This window comes from Rattus norvegicus, chromosome 3 (genome assembly GCF_036323735.1).
Source record: "Rattus norvegicus strain BN/NHsdMcwi chromosome 3, GRCr8, whole genome shotgun sequence".
Taxonomy (NCBI): Eukaryota; Metazoa; Chordata; class Mammalia; order Rodentia; family Muridae; genus Rattus; species Rattus norvegicus.
In genome coordinates, this window is record NC_086021.1 from 152,206,699 (window position 1) to 152,229,299 (window position 22,601).

Here is a 22,601-nt window from a genome sequence, read left to right on the forward strand (position 1 = left end):
GGTGCTGGGAACTGATTTTGGATTTTCCAGAAGAGCAGAAGCTTCTACAGTTTCGTCCATTTCTATCAAATTGCATATATAAAACATCTGTATAAACTCAGGTGCCAAGAATTGTGTGAAAGCATAGCCATTGAAATGCTAAAACCTGCCTTTTTAATTTGTTTGTTTTTATTTGCTTTTGTTTTTTTGAGACAGGCCGTACCTAAGTTCACAATCCTATCCCAGCTGCTTGAGTACTACACTAATAGGTACCTAACTACTCATAGCAAAGTGCATGCTTTTTTATATGGAAACTTTAAAAGAAATTAAGATTTTATATAGTGTTATATAGTGTGTGTGTATGTGCGTGTGTGTATGTGTGCGTGCGTGTGCGTGCGCGTGTGTAAATATGTACAGGTCTTATGGAAGTCAGAGGACTGTTAGAGCCCCTGCAGTTGGAGTTACAGGCAGTTGTAAGCCTCTGGTGTGGGTGCTGAGAAATGAACTCTGGTCCTGTGGAAGAGCAGCAAGGGCTCTTGACTGCTGAGCCAGCTCTTCAGCTCCTGGGGCTTTTTCCCTCATGGTGGATTTCAGATGCTGTTCCTCTTACTTGACTCTTCTGTGTTATTAAAGTCTTCTATAATGGCATGCGGTTTTGTATTTCTGAACCGTACTTTTCATAGGAGGCCAAGAATCCTTGTCTGCAAAGCTAGTAGGCTTGGACTGGATAGGAGTTGCTACACTGAGCTGCAGAATGTCTTGGAGTCCTCTGTGAGTGGGATGGGCAGCCAGGCCTTTTCTTTCCCTGTGCCTTGTCTAGTGTTGCCTATATATCTATAGCTCTAAATGGCTGTGTTGAGTGGATAGATGCCTTAACAGTGTCCCACTCTGAAATTTTGAGTCTTGTCTTTGCCTGGTAAAAAGCTTAGAGAAGTGTCCATTCAGGAATGATTTTCAGAACACTGAACAAAGGCTAGCTTGCAGCATCAGTCAGAACGTGAAGTCGGCTCCTGAGGTCTGCTGTTAGCAGGTAACCTCTCTGTTTAGAGTTACAGGGATAGTAGGGTGCTAGTGACAATGCCTCCTGGTCAGCCCAGCCACACACCAGCCCTTCCTGTGTGACACATACAGAACAGTTGTACCTAATAACTGAACTAGTGATATCTTACAAAAGCAACAAAGGAAGTAAGACTCTGCCCGGGTTATCGCCAGAGCTCATCCTTCTGTCTTCCTACTTGGAATCTGAAACAGAACAGCCTTTCTCCATGGATACCAGCACCCCCTCGGGCTACCTTCCCAGCCGTCTTCTGTTTGTGTTTCAGGTGGTCATGCTGGCTATGTACAACTTGTCTCTGGAAGGAAGTGGACGTCAAGGCTACTTCCGGTGGAAAGAAGATATCTGTGCTTTTATTGAGAAACATTGGACTTTTTTACTAGGAAATAGGTAACATGATTTTAAAACATCTTATCCTTGCTAAAGTTGTAAACAAGATATACACAAGCTGAGAACCTAGTGTAGCCCTGATAGGGACTTTTACAGTGTAGCTCAAAGGAAAACTGAATACAGGAAATGTGGATTTGCATTGTTTTCTAAGTCTGCTTCCAGAGGACAGCATGGTGCTTCTGCAGAGATTGATAGGTTTTTAAAAATGAGTAACCGACTTGAGGAAAGAGGACTGTGATGACCTGTAAAATGGGGTCATAGAGGTCAGAAGAGAAGCGGAAAGGGCAGTCAACAACAGCACCCATGTGGATTGCTCTTCATTCTCACAGCTTCTCCCTTCTCAGCTCTGGAGAGAACACCCGAACTTTCATCCACCGTGCTTAGCACAGTTTGCCACATTAATATCCACACACACTGCTCATTCACGTGGACATCAGACTTAGGCCTGTGTGGCTGAGACCCTGCTGAAGGTCGTGTCAGTCTAAAGAGTTGGGAAGTGGAGATGAGCATGGCAGCCCTGGTGAGTTTTGAGATGGTGATGTACCTGGTTGCTCTCTGAGGTCCTAGGTAAGATGCGCAGCCCTGTAAATTAGGTCAGCAGAGACGACAGTGGCTCTGCATCTGCTGCAGAGCAGGGCTGGACCACATTCTGAGCTTTGACAGCCGTCTCCCTCTGTCCTGAGAAGTAAGCTTCCCTCAGACTTCCTATAGGCCTGAAGGCTGTGGGGAGACGCAGCAAAGTAGAATAGATGTTTTCAAAAGGGGTTATTTTAGTTCTTGCATTCCTTAGTGCTACTGAGAAAAGAGTAAGAAAAGGGATCTGTTGTTTTAATTTACTGCCCAGCACTATTTATGGAATGTAATATGCCTTATTTATAAAGGATCAGAAATGAGGGAAATGGTAAAATTAGATCTTGGAATGTTTTCATGATCTCTGAGTGTTTTCTGTTTAGTCAATTTGCTTCTGGAAGAAAGTGAATGTAAGTTACCTGTTTTTTAAGCCTTGCATATTTGAATAGGAGTTGTTGGCCACACTCCAGAGCATGTTCTGAGGGGAGCTGGCCAAGACTTTTGTTTTTCTGACCACCAGTGAGAAGCAGTCATTACCCATTAAGCCAGTAATGTGTTGCTATTGGTATAGTACCTGAATTATTTACTTAATCGCTCTACTTAATAAGTTAATTTTAAAAAAACGTAGTTGTTTTTAAAAGAACATCACACTGTAAATGGAAAACTTGTATGATTTGCTATAAATAGACTGAAACTCTTCACGTCGGTACATAAAGATAACTCAGCAGTATGAAACTGTAGCTGGGTCTCAAACTGGAAGGACAGCCTGGCCTTTTGGTTTTGATCAGAAAGGCCACAAGCGTAGTGACAGTTTACAGCAGTAAATTTTCTGTAGTCTATCCAGAGGACAGGAGGAGATTTAGGAATCGCTGTGAATCCATTTCCCAAATGTCCAGCCATAATCCCGTCCCTCACCTGGAAAACTGCTTTAAACATCGGTGATTAGAAAAGTCCCCAGAAACTATTCATCTCAGGTGGTGACCAAATGACCTGATGATGTCCCTATGAACTGACAGCCACTGTCCACAACAGAAGACGCCTGTAAGCACTTTAAAATTAGACCTTTTTTGAGAGCTATTTTTATTCTGTTGTCTGCAGGACAGTTCTTATTTTGGTTTTGAGATTAGGTCTTATGTAGCCCAGGATATCCTTAAACTCAATACATAGCCAAAGATTCCTTGAACTTCCACTCCTCCTGCCTCTGCCCCTGGAGTTTTGAGGTTAGAGATGTACACTGTTTTATGCAGTGATGAGAGTAAAACTTAGATCCTTAGTAAGCACTCTACCAAGTGAGCTAAATCCCAGGCCCAGCCCTTAAGGTGTTAAGTGTGGCATCTCTTTCTCATTTGTCACAGAGTTAAGGGAATAGTACACTGTGGAATTAACTTAAATTTGGCTACATTCCTCACCAGTGTTTTTGTTTTATGCCTTTAATGTTTTAGTTTAAATATATGGAAGTTTATTTAAGAATAACCTAAATGTTTTATGTACAGTTTTAGAAACAAGTTAAAGAACATGTGAAAATTTAATTGCTACATATTTTTGTTTTGGTTGTTTGTTTTTGAGACGGGGTCTGACTATATAGTCCTGACTGGCCCAGAACTCACTATATCGACTAGGCTGACCTTGAACTCATGGAGATCTGCCTGCCTCTGCCTCCTGAGTGCTGGGGTTAAAGATGTGAGCTGTCCCATCAGGCAGTGTTTTGTCTGCTCTTTTGAGATTCTACTCTGTAGCTCTGGCTGTCTCTGTATAGATAGCCCAGGATGTCTTCTAACTCAGGAATATTCCTACCCCAGCCTTTCAAGCGCTAGAATTGTAGGTGTGTACCACTTACACCAGGCCAGGCTCTTACTGTAGAGTCGTTGCCACTGTATGTGATTGTTTGATCTGCTTTTACAGTCCTGGCTTTGACTGCTTGTAGAAGACACTGTAGGGGCGTGGGTGTGCGCACTAGAGATTGAACTCGGGGCCTCCTAATTGTGCAGCGTGTACTTTACCAACTGAGCCAGCCCAGCCTCCAAGAGTGTTAATTATTGAGGAATAGTCTGAGCGCTTCCTGCTGTTTGCTATAGTTACTGGTTTTTAAGATACAGAGTTTTCAACAATTTGACATTTCTGAAAGCTGGATATATCTACAATTAATAGTATGTCATAATTTTTCAAAGATTAATATAGATTAATTAATATTAATTAGTATAGCTGTAGAGGTGGCTCAGAATGCACCTGCTCTTCCAGGAACTTGAACTTGGTTTCCAGCCCCCATGTCAGGCATCTCCCAACTGTTTATGACTCTAGCTCCAGGGAATGTTACACTCTCTGGCCTCCACGGGCACACACATGCATGCAGCATGTACTTACACAGTTACACAAGTACACATAAATACAATCCTCACTGTTCTGGAACTCGCTTTGTAGACCTGACTGGCCTCAAACATATAGAAATTCACCTGCTTCTGCCTCCCGAGTGCTGGGATTAGAGGCATGAGCCACCACTGCCCAGCTCTTAAAAAGTATTTTTTTTAATAAGATTTATTTATTTTATGTATGTAAGTACATTGTAGCTGTCCTCAGACACACCAGAAGAGGGCATCAGATTCCATTACAGATGGTTGTGAGCCACCATGTGGTTGCTGGGAATTGAACTTAGGACCTTTGGAAGAGCAGTCAATGCCCTTAACCTCTGAGCCATCCCTCTAGCCCTTAAAGAGTATTTTTAAAGATACACTTATTTATATTTGCAAGTGTGTGCGTGCGTGTGTGTGTGTGTGTGTGTGTGTGTGTGTGTGTGTGTGTGTGTATTTAGGTATACTACATGCTTGCAGATACCCACAGAGACTGGAGACTCTTGGGTCCCCGGGCATTAGGGTTACAAATGTTTGAGCCCCCTGGTATGAGTATTGGAAACTGAACTCATGTCCTCTGCAAGAACAGTCAGTGCTCCTAACTACTGATCTCTGCACTCCAATAACATGAGGCCTTACTTTGTTTGACACTTTCTTTCTGTTACAGTTTAATTGGTAGCTAGCTTATTCTTCTTCGTGGTTATACATATAAATAGTACCATTTATACTGTACATGGTAGCACATGTCTTTAATCCCACTAAGGAGGCAGAGATAGGTAGATTGCTGAGTTTGAGGCCAGCTTGTTTTACAGAGCAAATCCCAGGACAGCTAGGACTACACAAGATACTCGGTGTTGAAAAAAAACAAGAAACTCAATATGATTATCACCTATTACAGTTTTACTTGTAGAACTAGTTTCAGGAAACTGTGTTGGAGCTCCTGAGTTTAATAAAGGCTTACATCTTCTGGGGAATGAATAGCGGATTGTGGTCAATCTCATTTCAGTTCTTCGCACAATAGCAGGATACTAGATACATGTCACCTACATCCAGTCCAAGGCAGGGAGCCATATGTACCTGATCTTCTGTCTACTTGCAAATGGACCATAGGACCCAGGGAGCCACATGTGCCTTCTGCAAATACTGTGTGCTTGTGTCCCAGTCACTGGTTGCTGCATCTCATCACAGCAATGGACAGAGACAGTAGCCAATGGCATTGCATCTCACCTCACTGCAGACATGGGCAGTGAAGTTACAAAAGGGGGTTAAGCTCATAAAAGATGTTACTAGTCACTCGAAAAATACAAACCCACTGCAGTGAGATACCACCTTCATACTTCAGGAGGATGAGGCAGGAGGATTGTGAGTTCAAAACTAGATAGGAGGGGGTATATAGAAGTTTTGCCAGATAGTGAAAGCTTTCTCAGCCAGCCAGTCAGTCAGCCAGCCAGCCAGCCAGCCAGCCAGCCAGCCAGTCAGTCAGTCAGTGAATAACAGCTGTAATAGCACACCTATGCACCTAGGGTAGGAATATAGAATTGCATGGGTATGCAGTCTGCTTGGTCCTCAAAAAGCTAAACCAAGGATTATTGTATCTAGAAGTTCTGCTCCAGTATGCACAGTAACTAGAGCGAGGAAGCACTGTCTGTCCACACAGGAACACATAAGCACAGTATGTACATAGAATGGGATATTCATTCTCAGAAAGGAAGAAAATTCTGCCATGTGTTTCAGCATGCTAAGTCTTGAGAATGCTGTGTTCCATGAATTTCAATCATAAGCATGCTGTGTGATTCCACGTACACTAGGTAGAAATGAAAATGCATAGATCCAGGGAATAGGGTAATGGCTGTCATTAGCTGGGGAGTAGGGCAGCCTTTGATAGTTATTTGTTTAATGAGTGTAGACTTTGTCTTGTACAATAAAATGAAGGTGGGTGATAGTGATGGCCGTAGATATGAATGTGCTCACTGGCCATTGAACTGTACATTTAAAATTGGTGAGGATATATGTAGTTTGCCTATTTCACTGCAATAAACATATGGGTGAGAGAGGAGTGAATAGGTGAAACACATTCCACAGAGGGGCAAGCAGTGCCCGCTCGTAGGTCTGTTCTGCCTTCCACAGGCTGTGTTCATTTGTGGGTGATGCCTTAATGACAGTGCCAGAAATAGATGTATTTCTCTGTCTTTACATATCATTTGTTTGTATGCCTGCTTCTGTCTCTCAGTCCACCTTACAGCCATCCTTCTATAAAGATAACAGTAATGGGAGCTGTTGATGGCTCAGCAGGGAAAGGCATTGTCTGCTAACCTGACAGCCTGAGTCTGGTGCCCAGCACTCACGTGGTGGAAGGAAAGAACTTAAATTCTTGTCTGTGTTTCCTTTTTATCTTCGATTTTCAAGGAGTCTGGGTTCCAAGGATACACACATCAAACATGTTCTCAGAGTAACCTTAGATGCCCACTGGCAGTGTGTGAGCCCATGTCTCATACTCTGATAAACAATGCAGTGCTTTTGGTGTTTTAGATTTTATTTTTATGTGTATGAATGTTTCACCTGCATGCATTTTTGTCTTTGTATCACATGTGTGCATGCCCATGGGACAGAAGAGGCTGCTGGGTCCCTACGACCTGGAATTATGCATGGTTGTGAGCCATCACATGGGTGCTGGGAACTGAACCCAGATCTTCAGCACCAAGTGCTCTTAACTATTGATACATCTCTCCGGCCCCACACAGTGCTTTTTAAAGTCTTTTCTGTCTCAATCTTTTTATTATTTATTTTGATAAAAGTATTATTTATGAATTTAAATATTGAAGTTTTTAGTTAGTTTTTCTGTTTCTGTTTTTCTCACATGTATGCCTGTGTACCACATGTGTACATGGTATGCCCTCTGATGTCAGAAGAAAGTATTGAGTTCCCTAGAACTGGAGTCATAGTTGTTGTGACCCGCCGTGTGGGTGGTGGGTATTGAAGCCAGATCCTTTGGAAGAGCACGTGCACTCAACTGCTGAGCCGTCTCTGCAGACACCCAACTCCAACACCTTTAACTCTTACCGTTCAGTAGTGCTGTATTCAGTGCTGGGCAAAGGTCTCTGGCGCTCTTGTCCAGTAGATCTGAAGCACTGTACACTTTGAACAGCTCTTCTCTCTCTTCTAGCCCCACAGACATTGGCTGTACTTACCTCTCCCAGTATTTCATTTTCATGGAATGAGGTGGGTGTGGTGGTGCATGCCTTTAATTGAAGCATTTGGAAGATAGGCACTTGGGTCTCTGAGAGTTCAAGGTTAGCTGGTCTATAGAGAGAGTTTCACGGGACTAGAGAGAGATGGGTAAGAGCACTGGTTGTTCTTTAGGAGGAGTAGGGTTCTATTCCACATGGTGGCTTATAACTGTCTCCAGTCCCAGAAGATCTGACTTCTGGCTCCTCCAGCACTCTTCATACACAGTGCACAGTCATACATGCAGGCAAAACAGCCATATGCATAAAGTAAAAGTAAAGGAGAGAGAGTTCTCCATGCCAGCCAAGCAACAGAGGGAGCCCTGTCTCAGCAGCAATAACCACCACCACCACCACCACCACCACCTCCTCCTCCTCCTCCACCACCACCACCACCACCACCACCACCACCACCACCACCACCACCACCACCACCACATGTGAAGGCGTGTGAGCCTCAAGCCTTTTGGTCTTAGGTTCCATTTATACTCTTCAACATTATTAGGGATTACAGAGAGCCTTTGTTTATGTTAATTGTATATATTTTTGATATTTGCCATTTGGAAAATTAAGGAGAAATTGTAAAACACTCATTTTTAAATAAAATAACATACATCTGGGCCAGTGAGATGGCTCAGAGCATAACGAGCCTGCTGCCAAGCCCGATGGCCTGAGTTCAGTCCCCTGACCCATATGTGAAAATGCAATCCCACAAGTTGGTTGATGTCGGCACATGTACCCCAACCCCCAGAACAGCAAAAACACCTTTATGAAAAAGGGTGTTTTATAAAACAAAATGAAAAGTGGCATTATGTTCTTTGTTTGCAAATCTCAATATTGTCTGGCTTTTAGAAGATTGTTTCTCATCTTCCACATTTGATATGTTGACTGTCACTTGTCATAGTCACTGGAAACTACTGAACACTTGTAAAAATTAACATGAAAAGGTAAACAGCCTAATATTCTAAAAATAATTTTTATCTTATGTGCCCAGGGAGGCTTGAGCCCCAGGGATCCTTGGACCTTTCATTAAGAATTACTGGTGTCGGGGCTGGAGGGGTGCCTTAAGGAGTAAAGGGCACTGGCTTTGTTCTACAAGACTAAGGCATGATTCCCAGCACCAATATCTCAGCTCACAAACATCTGTGACTCTAATTCTCAGAAATCTGATCCTTTTTGGTTTCCAGGCACCTGCACGCACACAATAAAGATTAACGTAGGGCTGGAGAGACGGCTCAGTGGTTAGGAGCACTGACTGCTCTTCCAGAGGTCCTGAGTTCAAATCCCAGCAACCACATGGTGGCTCACAACCATCTGTAATGGGACCCGATGCCCCCTTCTGGTGTGTCTGAAGACAGCGACAGTGTGTACTCACATATATAAAATAAATAAATAATTATTTTCTTTTGTTTTTTAAAAATTAACATGAAGGAGTTGCTGGAGAAGGTGAGCTGAGGACATTGGTTGTTTGGGAGGCGTGTCACCCAACTCGTCCCTGTTATTGTGGCTCCTCATGGCCACACTCCTTGGTAGAATGATTGCCAAGGGAAGAGGGGGGATGAGGAAGCAAGAGGGACAGTTTCTCTCCTTGTCTTCGATCTTGAGTGAGTGGGGTGGGTTGGAAAGGGAGAGAGAGAGAGAGAGAGAGAGAGAGAGAGAGAATATATATGAATGAATGAATGAATGAATGAATGAATGAATGAATGTAGGAGAAGTGCTTGGAGCCCCATGATGGGCTGGAAGGAAGATAGTGCTTGTGCATACTCCGGCCGCTTCCAGTCCCTAGAACAGGCTATTTGACCCAGGCTACTCTTGAAGGGAAGAGGGTTACTATTTTGCCTGATAGAGGTTCAGCCCTGTGGTCAGGTGACCCTTTGGTTGAGCATCTGATGAGGATAGCCTATCTTGGTGTGAGTATGTGCCAAAACAAGCTGTCATTTTTGGAGCCAGGAACAGAGGGACATGGAAGGACTAATGGAGAGACTAAGCACACCCAATGGCCTAAGGCCCTCCCATAAATCACACATATTAAAAGTCCATAACACCAGTACCACCACCCTCAGATCAAGCCTTTGCACATGGACTGGAGACTCGTCCAAGCTACGGCTCTCGATGAAGGTTTTTTCTTTCGTTTTCTACTGCATGTTTGAAACCGTTTTCTGGCAAAAGATCGTACTCCTTTTGTAAAAGTTAATTTTTGAGAAATTCTGGTAATTGATTTATATTTGTAAGGTGGAAATTGTGGCCATTAAAGTAGTTTTCAGTAGATTAGTTGGCCTTCAGCATGTGTGTGTTATACTTGCTGGCTGTGAAGCATGCCTCGGAACCACTCTGGTATGTCAGGGCACAGGGAATCAGACAGACGTGTTCTCTGGGTGAAAGAGCTGTTCACCAGGACTAATGATTAACTGTCATCAGTGCTCAGGCTCACAGGCAAGAAAGCAAGCCAGCTTTTTTTCCCTGTGATGATTGATAATTACTTATTTTTAGTCTGTTTGTTTTGTTGGTTTTTGAGACAGGGTCTCTCTCTGTAGTACTTGGTGTCCTAGAACTCTGATATATAGACCAAGATGACCTTGAACTCTGAGATATTCCTGCCTTTGCAAGTGCTGAGATTAAATGCTTTTGCCATCACATCTGGCTGTGATAAGTGTTTTATGTTTGTACTTCATTAGCCACCCCATAAGGTAATTCTGTTACCCTGGTTTCTCAGACGAAGAAACGGAGGCAGTGGAAGGTGACAGCAGACCCCAGGGGCAGCAGGCCTGTGCTGCCGTGCTCTCTTATTCCCCAGTGTACTTCCTTTGCTGGGATCAAGTTGAAGTGTAAATAGCTTTTAAATTCTCTGCACTTTAGGAAAAAGACTTCGACGTGGTGGAGCACAGTAGCAGGTTGCCTCAGCGTGGGAAGTCCTGTTTATTTCCGTTCAGGTGCTCAGGAATTTGGAGAGCCTGGATGGTGGAAACTTGTTCATAACAGACCCCCAACAATGAGACCAGAGGGAGAGAAGCTGTCTGCCTCCACTTTGAAAGTGAAAGGTAAGTCATGAGAAATGCCAGCCTGGGCTCCAAACTTTCCCCAGTTCCCACTAGCTGCCTCCGGAGCTGAGAAGCTGGACAGTTTCACAGACATAGGAGTTGGGGTGCTGGGGAGTCTTCCTGTATGTAAATACTATAGAAAACATTTTATCGGGCTGGAGAGATGGCTCAGCGGTTAAGAGCAGTGACTGCTCTTCCAGAGGTCCTGAGTTCAAATCCCAGCAACCACATGGTGGCTCACAAACGTCTGTAATGAGATCTGATGCCCTCTTCTGGTGTGTCTGAAGACAACTACAGTGTACTTATATATAATAAATAAATTTTAAAAAAAACATTTTATCATTTCTTAATGAAGTCACTAGCTTTAGCATTTCCTTTGGTGGCTTCTCCCATCCCCCATTCTTTCTGTCGTCTGCCTGTCTTCACATGGTCTCTAGTCAAAGCTGCTCTGAAACTCACTTGTAGCACATGCTGGCCTTAGCTTTGAACCATCCTCTTGCCTCTGACTCCCAAGTGTTGGGATTGCAGGTATAAACTGTTACACAAAACAGAAGTTGTTGGGGCTGGAGAGATGGCTCAGAGGTTAAGAGCACTGTCTGCTCTTCCAGAGGTCCTGAGTTCAATTCCCAGCAACCACATGGTGGCTCATAACCATCCGTATTGAGATCTGATGCCCTCTTCTGGACTGCAGGCATACATGCAGGCAGAAAGCTGTATGATGTATACATAATAAATAAATATTAAAAAAAACAAAACAGAAGTTGTTTTGGGTTTGATTGCCTTTAAGCTTTTGATTGTGGAAATGTAAGCCCACTTGAAGGAGTAGAGAGCAGTGTGAGCCGGGCCCCTCCCTCACTGCAGCATCCAGTGTTGCCAATATCTTATCCTTAGGGGGTTGGGGATTTGGCTCAGTGGTAGAGCGCTTGCCTAGGAAGCGCAAGGTCCTGGGTTCAATTCCCAGCCCCGAAAAAAAGAAAAGAAAAAAAATCTTATCCTTAAATATTTTAGTATGTGTCTCTAGTATGTCCTTCCTCTTTATAGAATGACTGTAATACCATTTTATGTTTAAATAGCATTTTGACTCTTATTATCGCATGTTAATTTTTTTCTAATCTAAAAAACTTTGTTCTTTTTGAGACATTTTTTTTTGTGTAGCCTTGGGTCTCCTGAATCTAGCTCTGTAGACCAGGCTGGCCTCACCTCACAGAAATCTGCCTTCCTCTGCCTCTCAAGTGCTGGGATTAAAGGTGTGGGTCACCTCCATCCAGCTAAACAACTTTTGAAAGCCTGCCTTTAATTTCAGTACTCTGGGGGTAGAGGCAGGCGGATCTCTGTGAGTTCAGGCCAGTCTGTTCTACATAGTGAGTTCCAGACAACCTCAAGGCTATCCAGTGAGATCAACACACATGCACGCATGCACGCATGCACACACGCACACACGCAGGCACGCACGCACAGGAACGTAACATATATTGGCACACATAAGCCAGCACTAGAGAAGCTTGAGGCATAATGATTATGTGTTCCAGACAGTGTAAGCTACAGCAAGACTGTCTCAAAATAAAATGAGTAAAAAGCAGAAATATACTATTACACATTAATCCTTCACATTTCCTTCACTATGCCTTGGACATCTTTAGTTGCAGTGCTTGTGATCTACCCTGGTTTTTTGTTTGCTTGTTTGTTCCATTGACTCCAGTATATGGCCATTTTATGATAACATCAAACACTCCTCTGTTGTCTTAATTTGGGTTCCTATTACTGTGATGAGACAACATGTACAGAAACAAATTGGGGAAGAAAAGCTTTATTTGGCTTATGCCTCCATAGCACCGTTCATCATCAAGGAAGTAAGGCAGGAACCTGGAGGCAGGAGCTGATGCAGAGGCCATGGAGGAGTGTTGCTTTCTGGCTTGCTCAGCCTGCTTTCTTAAAGAACCCAGGACTACCTGTCCAGGGGTAGCCCCACCCACAGTGGACTGGCCCTTTGTGTATCAATTACTCTCCTATAGCCTGATCTTACTGAGGCTCTCTCCTCTTCAGTGACTCTAGCCTATCAAGTTGACATAAAGCTAGCCAGCACACCTACTGTGAACATTCTGCTTGTTTCTTCCTTGGTTAATTCTTGCTGTTGTGTGGTTGGTTGGTCTGAGGCAGGGTTTTATGTAGCCGAGCCTGGCATTGAACTCCTGATCCTCTTGCCTCAGCTCTGGAGTTCTGGGATCAGTTGCGTCACTACGCCTGAGCTTTTAGTTTTGTTTTGTTTTTAAGATGTATTTATTTTATCAGTGAGTACACTGTAGCTGTCTTCAGACACACCAGAAGAGGGCATCAGATCCCATTACAGATGGTTGTGAGCCACCATGTGGTTGCTGGGGATTGAACTCAGGACCTCTGCAAGAGAAGTCAGTGTTCTTAACTGCTGAGCCATCTCTCCAGCCCCTGAGCTCTTAGTTTTTAATTATTAATTTTAAAGTTAATTTATTTGTGTATGTAGGGAGGAAAAGGTGTCATGTACTCCTGTGAAAGTCAGAGGGCAACTTGTGGCAGTCTGTTCTCTTCCATGCGGGTCCCAGGATGGAGTTCAGGTGGTCAGCCTTTGCAGATGCCTGGGCTCTTTGAGACAGATTCTGCTGCCAGGTATGGCACTGAAGCCTGATGTCCCAAGGCAGTGTCATGTAGCCTAGGCTGGCTGTGGGTTCTGATCCTCCTGCCTTGACCCTCTGAGGACTAGGACTGTAGCCATGAACGAGCCTTGACCCTCTGAGCCACTCGACTTAGCTTTTGCCCTTTCTTATTGTCATTTTACACAGTGCTACAGTTTTTCAAATTTTTGCATATGTATAAATTATGATAAATTACTGAAATAGTATTGCTAAATCAAAGAGTATATTTAGTTAAAGATGTCAGTGGTAATGCCAAATTACCCCACTGTGCTAGTAAAATTTATTTTCTATCAAAAAAATAAGTCAGGAAGACACATCATATTCTTGGTAATCATTATGAAATTTTACCAGTTCCGGGACATGAAAAAGAATTGATAGTGTTAATTTGTTTAAATTTGCACTTCAACTTTTTTGTGTAAGAAAGCTCTTGCTATTATGGGCTGGTGCTAACTCGCTGTTTCCCTCAAGCTGGCTTTGAACTTGAGGTTCTCAGTCTACTACTAGAATCATACACACCCAGCTAAAACTTTCTGAAAGACAGGTAGGGAAGGTTTTTGGTTGGGGCATTTGCTGAACATTTCTGTGTATTGAACATGATACCAAAAGTATGTTATGAGAGAAATAGTTAATATTTAAAAAAAGTTATGCAATTAAGAGCGCTTGAGGCTTCTGCAGAAGACCCAGGTCCATTTCTCAGTACCTACGTCAAGGTGGCTCACAACTACCTGTATCTGGCTCCAGAAAATGTGGTGCCTCTAACTTCAGTTTCTTTCAAAACCTATTTTTAATGATGGTTCTTAAACACTTTAACCTCCCTGTAGCCCACCACCCACCAGAGGTTGTGGGAAAGAAAGGATATGGGGACGTGGAGCTGTTAGAAAGGTTCTTTGAGGGGTTGGGGATTTAGCTCAGTGGTAGAGTGCTTGCCTAGCAAGCGCAAGGCCCTGGGTTCGGTCCCCAGCTCCAAAAAAAAGAAAAGAAAAGAAAAAAAAAAAGAAAGAAAGAAAGAAAGAAAGAAAGAAAGGTTCTTCGGAGCGACTCCTGTCTGTGTTGTCTGGAAATCGGCTGTTCAGTTCATAGGTCAGCAGCTCAGCAGCTCATTCCTTCACGAACCTGCCTTAGCCTTTCACCTGTGTCCACTTCAGCTAAATGTTCCTCACCTGTTTGCCTCAGCAAAACAGCCAACTGACTTTCCAAAGAACCCTTAAGTTTCCACTTCAGGTGCCTTCTCTCACCTGTATTTTAAATGCCCAGAAACACATACATATGCATAAAAATAAAGTGTATTTTTGAAAGGAACAGTTAACATAGAAATTAGATATTTATTCTTTCCTGGCAGCTTCAAAACCAACACTGGATCCCATCATTACCGTTGAAGGACTCAGAAAACGAGCAAGCCGGAATCCTGTGGAATCAGCCATGGAATTGAAAGAGAAGCGGTCTCGAACACAGGAAGCTAAAGACATCAGAAGAGCACAGAAAGAAGCAGCCGGCCTCCTTGACAGAAGCACCTCTTCTACCCCTGTCAAGTTCATAAGCCGAGGCCGGAGGCCGGATATGATTTTGGAGAAAGGAGAAGTGATTGACTTTTCATCCCTGAGCTCCTCGGACCGTACCCCCCTCACAAGCCCCTCTCCTTCTCCCTCTCTGGATTTCTCTGCCCCAGGGACACCAGCGTCACATTCTGCCACGCCTAGCTTGCTCTCTGAAGCAGACCTCATCCCAGACGTGATGCCACCCCAAGCTCTATTTCATGGTAAGCCTTGCCGTGTTTTCCACTCGGGTGTGAGTTGTGCTCTGCCTTCCTTCTTTCCCGTGTCTTGACAGTACTTTCTGCTTTGCAGATGATGATGAGCTGGAAGGAGATGGAGTCATAGACCCAGGGATGGAGTACATCCCACCCCCAGCTGGGTCAGCTTCTGGGCTGATGGGGAGCAGAAAGAAGGTCAGAGCTGCAGAGCAGATAAAACAGGAAGTCGACAGCGAGGAGGAGAAGCCAGACAGGATGGATGGAGATAGCGAAGACACAGATTCAAACACTTCTTTGCACACTAGAGCTCGAGAAAAGAGGAAGCCACCCCTGGAGAAGGACACGAAGCCCAAGGGGCCCAGGTATACGCCTGTGAGCATCTATGAGGAGAAGCTGCTGCTCAAGAGGCTGGAGGCATGCCCTGGTGCCGTGGCCATGACTCCAGAAGCCCGGAGGCTGAAACGGAAGCTGATCGTCCGGCAAGCAAAAAGGGATCGGGGCTTACCACTGTTTGACTTGGACGAGGTTGTGAACGCAGCACTTCTGTTAGTGGATGGGATTTATGGAGCCAAAGATGGAGGAGCTTCCCGGCTTCCAGCTGGACAAGCTACATACCGGACCACCTGCCAGGACTTCAGGATCCTTGACCGGTACCAGGTGATGTGGTGTGGGGAGGGAGTGGGGCTGGCAGCACCAGGCAGTAGATGCCGTTTCCGTGACATTTGTTATTGTGAGTGATTCGGGGAAAAGAAAGCAAGAAAATCTTCCTGTGCTCTTGTTCCAAAATTGTTCATCATTTAATGCCCCTTCATGTACGTGGGTTTCTTTCTCACTTGGCACTTAAGGACTAGCCTAGTCATTTCTTGTCTGTCTCCTTTGAGAGTGTCTATATGAGGTCTGTTTCATGGTTTTGATTGACAGATTTGTTGAGGACATGTAGTAGCCTAGACCCTATTGAGAGGAGCTGTGGGTGTGTAAGCATCTATGTCCTTAGGCCTCTTCATGAAGAAGTACGGAGTCAGCATTACTCACAGGGTGAGTTCCACCAGTGCTCTGACAACATTAATTTCACTGGGGACTGCTAGGCTGCCCCACCAGCAGCAGTGACCTAGTTTTACTACACTTGACCCTCATCTGCCTTAACCAATCAGATGGCTGTGAAGTGTAACCTTATCTCATTTACGTCTCTTTGATTAGGTTGAACATCTTGTGTTTCCTGTTTGTTTCTCTGTAAATTGGTTTATGAGAATCTTTGACACTTTCCTCTTGTCCTCTCTAGACTCTCTTGGGAATCTTTGTCACATATCTGATTGCCAGTGACATGCCAAGCACCAGGCCTTTTCCTCTGGGTGTGCTTGGAGCTTGTGTGTGGGCCCTTTCTGGAGCTGTCTCCATTTCCTCTTCTGCTTCCTCTATCTTAGGAATCTGTTTTGAATGGCATCCCTCCCTCCTGTGTAAAAGTGCTGATAGTAGGTACCCTGGGCTCTGTACACCACATAGTCCGGGCTGAACCGAGACCCACCTATGATGAAGCAGCTGTGGGAGTGAATGAATGTCTGCGGCTGTGCCCACCCCAGTGAGTTCCTCCACTAAAATGGGCGAGGGCTGGGCTTGGCCTTCAGGTATCCATCACCACAACTGCTCCTCTAGGTTCTGACCTAAGATGTGTTTTTCTCTACTGTTAGAGTTGTATTGTTGATGGCCCTTCCTTGCTCTCTTTGCTCTTGTGTTGTTTATGTAAATGTTAGTGAACTCCGATTTTTATTTATTTCTTCTTGCTGGACTTCTTTCTTTAGCAGTTCCTTACAACATGGTCTCTTTTTTAGAATTATTTATTTTGGGGTTGGGGATTTAGCTCAGTGGTAGAGCGCTTGCTTAGCAAGCGCAAGGCCCTGGGTTCGGTCCCCAGCTCCGGAAAAAAAAAAAAAGAAAAGAAAAAAAATTATTTATTTTATTTATATGAGTACACTGTAGCTGTCTTCAGACACACCAGAAGAGGGCATCAGATTCCATTACAGATGGTTGTGAGCCACCATGTGGTTGCTGGGAATTGAACTCAGGACCTCGGGAAGAGCAGTCGGTGCTCTTAACTGCTGAGCCATCTCTCCAGCCCCAACATGGTCTCTTTTAACATTTATTTATTATTTATTTGTGTGTGTGTGTGTGTGTGTGTGTGTGTGTGTGTGTGTGTGTGTGTGTGTATACCACAGGTCCACTCAAGTCCACGAGTTTAACTAGGGTCCCTGTTTTAGTTTCTTTACCTACTGCTGTGAGAAAACACCCTGACAAAAGTGGCTTAAGGGAGAAAGGGTTTCTCTTGACTCATGGTTCCATGTACAGTCCACCATAGAGACGAAGTTGGAGCATCGAGAGTTGAAGGGAGCTAATCGGATGGAATCTTCTGTCAGGAACAATCAGCAGTGAGTTCATGCTGCTCAGGTCCTTTTCTGTCACCTAGCTAGGTAATGACCCCACCCACAGTGCACAGGTCTTCCCTCTTAGATCACGCCATCCGGTAGGATAACCCCAGCAGGCATTCTGCGGTGCCAGTGTCCCAGGTGCTCCAGATTAAGGCTAGTTGACAGTTAACACTAAGCAGCACAGTTTCTTGCAGGAATGCAAAAAGGGTTACTTACAGGAGCATGGGCACTTGGTGGGCAGCTGTACCACTGGAGGGGAAATCTCTTCATTAATGTTTATAAATCTGGGACAGAGGGCTGGGGGGATGACTCAGTGGTTAAGAGCACTGGCTGCTGCTCTTCCAGAGAGCCTGAGTTCAATTCCCAGCAACTACATGGTGGCTCCCAACCATCTGTAATGAGATCTGATGCCCTCGTCAAGCATGCAGGTGTACATGCACATAGAGCACTGTGACATAAAATAAATGAATAAATCTTTTTTTTTAAAGGGTGTGTGCCACTATATATATTGGCTTGGCCAATAAGTAATTTTAAAACACCTTGGGTAGAGGAGTGACCTCATGAGCACCCTGTGTTAACTAACCATTTACGGTCTATAGCTTAGAGGAGGGGTGTGGCTTCGTGAACCCTTCCCCACCCTGTGTGGACAGTGAGTGAGTTCAGTCTTGTTTAGGTTACCTCAGGTAATCATAGCTGCTGACGGCCCTAGAGGGCACTGGCCATGGCATGTCTGAAGAGTGGCATTCCACAACAGAGCTGTCTGGTATGCTGTGTCGTATTATGTGAGCTTCCTCGATCTGCAGTTTGGTGCTGACACTAATTAGAGTTGTAACTGCTTCACGTGTTTTCTGTCCCCATTCCTTCTGGTATTCCTGTCATTCTTTTCTAGTTTCCCACAACTTTTGGACGTTCTGTTCCACTCATTCTTAGTCTTTGTTTCTCTGCCTTTTGGTTTGGAAATGTTTTATTGCAGATGCTCAAGCTTAGAACGACTCTTCTAAACTCTTTAGAAGGTTATTGATTAGTCCACTGTCAAAGACATTCTTAGTCTCTGTTGCTATTTTGCTCTCTGCATTAATTTACTTCTTCTTTCTTAGGACTTTCCAGCTCTTTCTAACCTACCGTCTGCCCTTTCACGCTTGCCCCTTAGAGCATATAACGTACCAGCTACAACTGTTAAATGTCTTTCCCAGGAATCTCAGAATCCTGCTATGAGTGTGCTTCTGGAGCTTGCTCTGTCTCTCCGAGGGGAGAGCAGAAGCCTGGTCTAGCCATGGTGTCTCAGTGTTCTATAAAGAGGCCCTGCTCTGTCACTTCCATTTTCTTATTCCTGATCAGCTCAGGCAGCTACCCCTACCCATGCTCCCAGGCGTCCGTGCCACTCTCTATACCTCTAATACTCTTCTTGGGATGTGGAATGCTCAGGTCACCTTAGTAGTGCCTTTCCTCTGTCTCAAGAGTCCAGCAGACAGTCACCTACTCAGAGCAGCCCCTGAGAGGGGTGTAATGAGGCCTTTCTGGCCCCTTTGGTGCAGAGCCTGCTCTGTTCTCATTGCACTGTTAGCTTTAGCCAGCTTTTTCTTCATAGGCTTTTCCTCATCCCGCATTAGTATCCGTGGTCTCACCAGGTTTGCACACCTAAAGAAGCACATATAATGCTGTCACACGTTACTTGACTTTGAAGCTGTTTTTTCTTCCCCACTTGGCGATTTAGTAAATGTAAATTAAATAGTTTGAGCCAGGCACTCTTTTAACTGGGCTGTCATGGTGAATCAATGCTAGGTTTCTGTCCTCTGCAGTGGACGTTCTCAAACAGGGGAGGGATGGGGTTGACTCACTGAGCTAAGATCCACCGGCTGAGGATGTCTGTACGTGTGCACACACACACACGTGTGTGTGTGTGTGTGTCTGTGTCTGTGTGTGTGGTGTGTGTGTCTGTGTGTGTGTATGGTGTGTGTCGGTGTGTGTGTGTGGTGTGTGTGTGTGTCTGTATGTGTGTGTGTGGTGTGTGTGTGTGTGTGTGTGGTGTGTGTGTGTGTGTGTGTCTGTGTCTGTGTCTGTGTGTATGGTGTGTGTGTGTGTGGTGTGTGTGTCTGTGTGTGTGTATGGTGTGTGTCGGTGTGTGTGTGTGGTGTGTGTGTGTGTGTGTGATGGAAGGACTTCTGTGTTCCTGGGAATTAAAACCATCCTCTGATAGAGGTAACCTTGCAAGAAGTGCTGACAAGGAAATGCCAGGAGGCAGAAAACTGGATGGAAGGCCAGACACAGGCCCTGAGGCATGAGAAGGACTGGGAACATCTTGATGACATAGCAGTGTGGTCCTAGGAAATGAGACCAGAGTGTAACAGAGTCAAGTCCTGAAAGTTCCCAGCAAGGCACAGATGAGGACTTTGAAATGTATTCTGTACATACAGTGGGAAACCATATAGGAATTGTGAACCAGGGGCCATGAGTTGATGTTTGCTTTTTAAATAGGGTCTTACTGTGTAGCCCTGACTTGCCTAGATCTCACATTGTAGACCAAGCTGGCCTTGAACTTACAGAGATTTGCCTGTTTCTGCCTTCCAAGTGCTAGGATTAAAGGTGTGTGCCACCATGCCCAGTTTACTTTTAAAAGAAGTATGTGGCCTCTATGTGAAGACTGGATGGTGTGGGACAAGAGTGGGGCAATAGTGATGGCGGGCCAGGCTTGGTGGAAGGTGTTTTGAAGAGTAGAAGTTGCAGAGGTAAGGGGATTCTACAGGGCTCACATGAGACTCTTAAGGGGGAGAAATTGTTTTGTGGACTGATGGGTCTACAAATTATCTGACATGGGATTGAAAGCCATCCCCAAACATGGTGGCTTGACGTAATAAGTACTAAATAAGTACTTGAACTTCTGCCTTGCCTTAGCTGAGTGGTTCTTTTACTTTGTGAGTATAGGGGTCCTGTCTGTGTCCTGGCTCCATGGGGCCTGTGGTCATTCACTGGCCTAGTTGGAGCCACCTGGAAGCCCTGCGTGCATTGTTTATTGTGCATGTAGTAGAGGACTTGGACTTGAGGCTCTAGGCATTGCTTCTGCCACTCTGATTGGTCAACATTCTTTACAGCCATTATACCTGCAAGGGTGGGATGGGGATTATTGCTAGTGGCTGTTTTTGGAAATTGCATGCAGCAGCTTTGAAGATTGCTTTGAAATTCACTTGAAGCCTTGGAACAATTTCAAAGGTGGTTTTTGAGGAGTTTGGTGTCCAGGCTAGAGAAGAAGTCTGAAAGCAAATTACAAAGGAAGAAACCTTGCTCTTTCAACAAGTTCTTTTTCTAGGCTAAGAGCAAACTGACTCTAAAAGACAGCTCAGTTTCCAAGCTTCACCTTGGCCCCCCTTTGTAAACGTCTTTTCATCTTAGTTGGAGCTCTTTGCTGTTACAGCCCTAATTGCAGTGTTCTGTTGTTACATGACCTAGGGCCCCAAGTTAGCGTTCTCAGCAAAGAACAGCACACCACCAGTGTTGTCAGTACAGCCCTGGAGCTTCTAAAGCAAGCATGTGAAACTTGGAGTTCTGTCCTAATTCAGGCCCAACTATCTTTGTCTAGTCTCTGGTGGGTGGGGCCTCCTTCCTGTGGTGACAGGTTTTAGGGCTGGTAATCGATATCACTCCTATGTTTGCCAGATTTACTTGATTTAAAGAGGACACAGTCAAAAAGGGGGGAGGGGAGCATTGGGCCTGATGGTTATTAAGGTAACAGCATAAGGTGGCATAATAAATAGTAAATAGTCCACCTATGTTTGCTTTTTTTCCCATATCTAGACCTGTGAAGTATTTGTCAAAACTTTACCTTTCCAGTTAGGTAGTCCAAAAGATCTACTCCTGACACTCAGAAAGATCATTAGATGTAGAAGACAACCATTCTTGAGTTTTTATATAAACCATTTTCTTCCACAGACTGCCTTACCAGCCAGGAAAGGATTCCGGCACCAGACCACCAGATTTTTGTATCGTCTGGTGGGATCAGAAGATCTGGCTGTGGACCAAAGTATTGTCAGCCCTTACACTTCTCGGATCTTGAAACCTTATATCAGGTAACCATGATGCCAAGGGTGTCAAGAGGAATGATTGTGGTGGTTTTCTTACCCAGCCTACAGGGGTAAATATGGCCTGACACGGAGCAGGTTCAGGCAAGAACAGATAGATGGTCTTTTGAAAGAGGTATAAAAAAGCAAGACTGAGATAACGTCTTACTATTATTGTTATTATTATTATTATTATTATTATTATTATTATTATTATTATAGTTTTGATTTTTTGAAATAGGGTCTTCAGTTAGAATATTTATAAGCTGTATGCCTAGATTGGGCAAATTCACCACTACACTTCTCTGTTCCCCAGCTAGGAGGTCCCTTACTAACTGTGGCTTCTCTGGGCCATAAGGTTCTGCTCCAGGGCCTCATTCTCTACACAGCCCTGGCTGTCCTGAAACTCACTATGTAGACATGGCTGGCATTGAACTCACAGAAATCCACCTTCTGCCTCCCTAGAACTGGGATGAAAAATACGTGCCACCACACCTAGGTCTCATTCACTATCTCAATCATTGTTTTAATTTAAATACCACAATTACTTAATATATTTAATAGTCTGTAAACTGAAAAGCGAAAAAGGAGTTGTCTCAGTTGAGCTGGTCTCTGAATTGAACACTGGGACAGTTTCTGTTTTCTGACTTTCTTTTCTTCATGGCACGTTTTGTTTATATGTGTGTGTGTGTGTGTGTGTGTACACATGTTTGCAGGTGCACTCAATTGTGGAGAGCTGTGGTTGACTTTGGATATCTTGCATTATTACTCAGAACCTCTTATTAAATTTTATTAATTTTGAGACAGGGTGTCACTGTGTAACATTGGCTGGCCAAGATCTCAGTGTGTAGATCAGGATGGCCTTGAACTCAGAGTTCTTCCTGCTTCTGCCCCTTGAGTGCTGTGATTAAAGGCATCTGCCGCAACACCTGAATCACACCCTATTTTTTTTTTTTTAAAGATTTATTTATTTATTTTGTATGTGAGTACACTGTAGCTGTCTTCTGACACACCAGAAGAGGGCATCGGATTCCATTACAGATGGTTGTGAGCCACCATGTGGTTGCTGGGATTTGAACTCAGGACCTCTGGAAGAGCAGTCAGTGCTCTTAA

At 44.4% G+C, this 22,601-nt stretch overlaps 1 protein-coding gene across 2 annotated transcripts in view; it reads left to right on the forward strand.

Annotated features, from left to right (window-relative positions):
• Positions 1-22,601, forward strand: part of Kat14 (lysine acetyltransferase 14) — a 40,489-nt gene that overhangs the window by 12,139 nt on the left and 5,749 nt on the right. The window contains exons 3-7 of one of the 2 annotated variants that reach the window (NM_001191855.1): positions 1,302-1,423; positions 10,419-10,600; positions 14,606-15,022; positions 15,111-15,673; positions 21,361-21,497. In NM_001191855.1, coding sequence (NP_001178784.1) covers positions 1,302-1,423; positions 10,419-10,600; positions 14,606-15,022; positions 15,111-15,673; positions 21,361-21,497 — 1,421 coding nt within the window. The remainder of the gene's footprint in view (positions 1-1,301; positions 1,424-10,418; positions 10,601-14,605; positions 15,023-15,110; positions 15,674-21,360; positions 21,498-22,601) is intronic. The other variant, XM_039105474.2, reaches the window with a different exon arrangement.